General features: G+C 37.3%; 1 protein-coding gene across 1 annotated transcript in view; it reads left to right on the top strand.

Moving 5' to 3' along the window:
• Positions 1-1350: 1350 nt before the first annotated feature.
• LOC106521999 (corticotropin-releasing factor receptor 1) overlaps positions 1351-2646 on the top strand; it is a 100835-nt gene continuing 99539 nt past the window's right edge. The window contains exon 1 of the mRNA XM_014014819.1: positions 1351-1463. Coding sequence (XP_013870273.1) covers positions 1446-1463 — 18 coding nt within the window. The 5' untranslated portion in view covers positions 1351-1445. The remainder of the gene's footprint in view (positions 1464-2646) is intronic.

Genomic DNA, 2646 nt, shown 5'->3' with positions numbered 1-2646 from the left:
AATTAATATTAATTTATATTTCACACGCAGAGAGTGTAAATCTTACGTAATTCATCCGTTACTTCAAAATCAGGCCAGTCTAATTTAAAAAAAATACATTTTTAGAATTAGAACACTTTTTATAAAATAAAATAAAATTAAAAAATAATAGATTATTTCTCACCATTTTCTGTAGCTTGTTCGTGACCATTCAAAACCATCGTAGCTCATCAGGAAAAAAAAAGTTTTTTAAAACACACACACCTTTAAAATGAACTAGCTTGACTGGCTATTTACACGACCAGACGCTGTCTAACACTGACCGAGAGAGCGAGTGAGTGCGAGGTTCGAGAGAGAGAGAGAGAGAGAGAGAGAGAGAGAGAGAGAGAGAGAGAGAGGGGGGATCTGATTGGTCGAGGGGGGGGTCTAAAGTTGAACCTGTTCACTGATTGGTCGAAAAATAGTTGATGGAAACTCTCGAGCGTGACATTCACTTTGACAGATTGAATTAGACAGGATGTCACGAACCTTTGACAGGATGTAACTGACAGATGGCTTGTGCTGATATCTACCGAAAACCGGAAGTTGCGGTCACCAGAATATTCTTGAGGTATCTGATGCAATCTAGGGTTACTATAAGTCAAAATTGTGGGTGAAAGGAGGGTGAAGGAGGGCTAGGGTTACTTACGGTCAATCAAAAGAGAACGGAAGTCACCGGAAGTTGACCATATATGGACATGACGGATGCCCCCCTCCCCCCGCCCGCCCCCCCGAAAAGGGGGCGTGTCACCTGTCACTTGATTGATGGTTACGTATATTACTCTCTAACGTCAACACTGGAGACAATGAGCTGCATTTAAAAAATATGTTTAATCTGTTAATACAGCAGCTAAAAATCAACACTTTGTAAATAGTAACCTAAATTTTAATAAGAATTTTTCTTCTTTCTTCTCCCTTTCATTTCATTTGTGTTTTGTTTTTATTTTAAGATTTTCTTTTTTGTTTTAATGAATCAATGAATAAATAAACATTGTTATATCCTGATGAGCAGAAAGTACCACAAGTGGTCTTTGGTTTTAAGATATTAAATTGATCATTTAGGAGCTGTTTTCCACTGTGAGGTTCTGTTTGAAACATTTAAAGTACTACTACGTTCCAGTTGAAAGTTTTTTGGCAGCATGTTTTATAGGTTCAGACATTTGAACCACAAGTACTGACGCCTCATTACTTTTTGGAAGTTGCACACCTGTACCCAGACGGGACCTTCGGGTGCCTCGAATCTGAACACTAGATGTGCTCTGCCGATGAAGATAAAATGTCAGCCGTGTTTTCAAAGCATCTCTGCTGTGAAATGAACATTTCCTGGCAGATCTCTGTGAATCTTTAGCGTCTGCTTTCCTTGCGTGACAGATTAGGTGTGAAGACGAGCAGCAGAGCCAAGATTCCTCCTCGTTTGGGCTGCAGCGATGCGACGGAGCTGTCAGGTGAGTTAGAGAAACTGTCTCAGCTGGATCTGGGGCACTTTTTTTTTTTTTACCTTGTTTATTGATGGAGATGATGTAAGAGAATTCTGAGACAAAACATTAGTGGAAAATGAGTGTTTGCCAGTTGGACGAGCTGGACAGAAGCGTGCTCTGTGGACCTGGAAAATACTTGGTCCAAGCGTAAATAAAGTTCTGATCTAAGCCAAACAGATCCTGAGCTGAGTCCTCCTCTAAGCATCCCATTCCCCCGCATTTTTGTGTTATAGTGGWTATTTTKCTCTTTATTTATTTTCTTGTTTTGCACTCTGGACTGTTCTCTGACTGCTTCTGGACTCAAGTCCAAAATGAAAGAGTGTTTCCACTGAAGAAACACTCTTTAAAAACAGGTCCAAATCAGATCGCTCAGGTAAGAAAGCAATGAGGGAGGACCTTTGAATTCACCTTAAACCTCAAACCTTCAGCCAGGATCTCCCTGAGCTGAGATTATGAAAGATTCATTTGTGACTCAAAATTAAAAAAAAGTAAATTTCTAAATGTTTAGGGTTTGTAACCAACCAATAAAAGTAACTCCGGCTCGTAAATCTGTATTCTTGGCAGTGCACATTGTTTTCTTGCCCATGTTGTACCAACCTTTATAATTTCATTTATAGGAGTACGTTTCTTGGAGTAAAGCAAAGCTAAAAACCAACTACATTCAGCTTTTTGATATTATAAATGTTTGTCAAGAATCTGTGTGCGGTCCGTTATTTGTTTTAGAATTTCAAAATAAAATCATAAAAAAAGGGGGGAAAAACTCTTCTTTTGTTGTTCCAGTTTTAAAATCTAAATGCAAAAATCGATACTGTATCAGTTCTCAAAAGCTCTGTTTTGATTTTTAATTTAAGGGTTAGCTCAGATTATATTCATGTAAGGCTTGGTGTGCTAATTGGCGATGTATCGCTTTGCTTACAGTATCACAATATAACAATGTATCACAATATACAGTATATGTATCACAATTATTGTGACCCATGTATCATTTCAACAAATTATTGCCTATACACAGCCCTAATATCTTAAAGTAAAAAAACAAAGTTTTTTTTAACCGGTGATATAAAAATGGATTTTAAACCAATTTAAATTTTTCTATTAATGATTCAGTGCATCAAAGTAAACAAATTTAAAAGGTTTAATAATATCAGGT

The sequence above is a fragment of the Austrofundulus limnaeus genome, unplaced genomic scaffold (genome assembly GCF_001266775.1).
Source record: "Austrofundulus limnaeus strain Quisiro unplaced genomic scaffold, Austrofundulus_limnaeus-1.0 Scaffold119, whole genome shotgun sequence".
NCBI classification, from domain to species: domain Eukaryota; kingdom Metazoa; phylum Chordata; class Actinopteri; order Cyprinodontiformes; family Rivulidae; genus Austrofundulus; species Austrofundulus limnaeus.
Note: the sequence above shows the minus strand (reverse complement) of the source record. Positions and strands in the feature narration are given on the sequence as shown.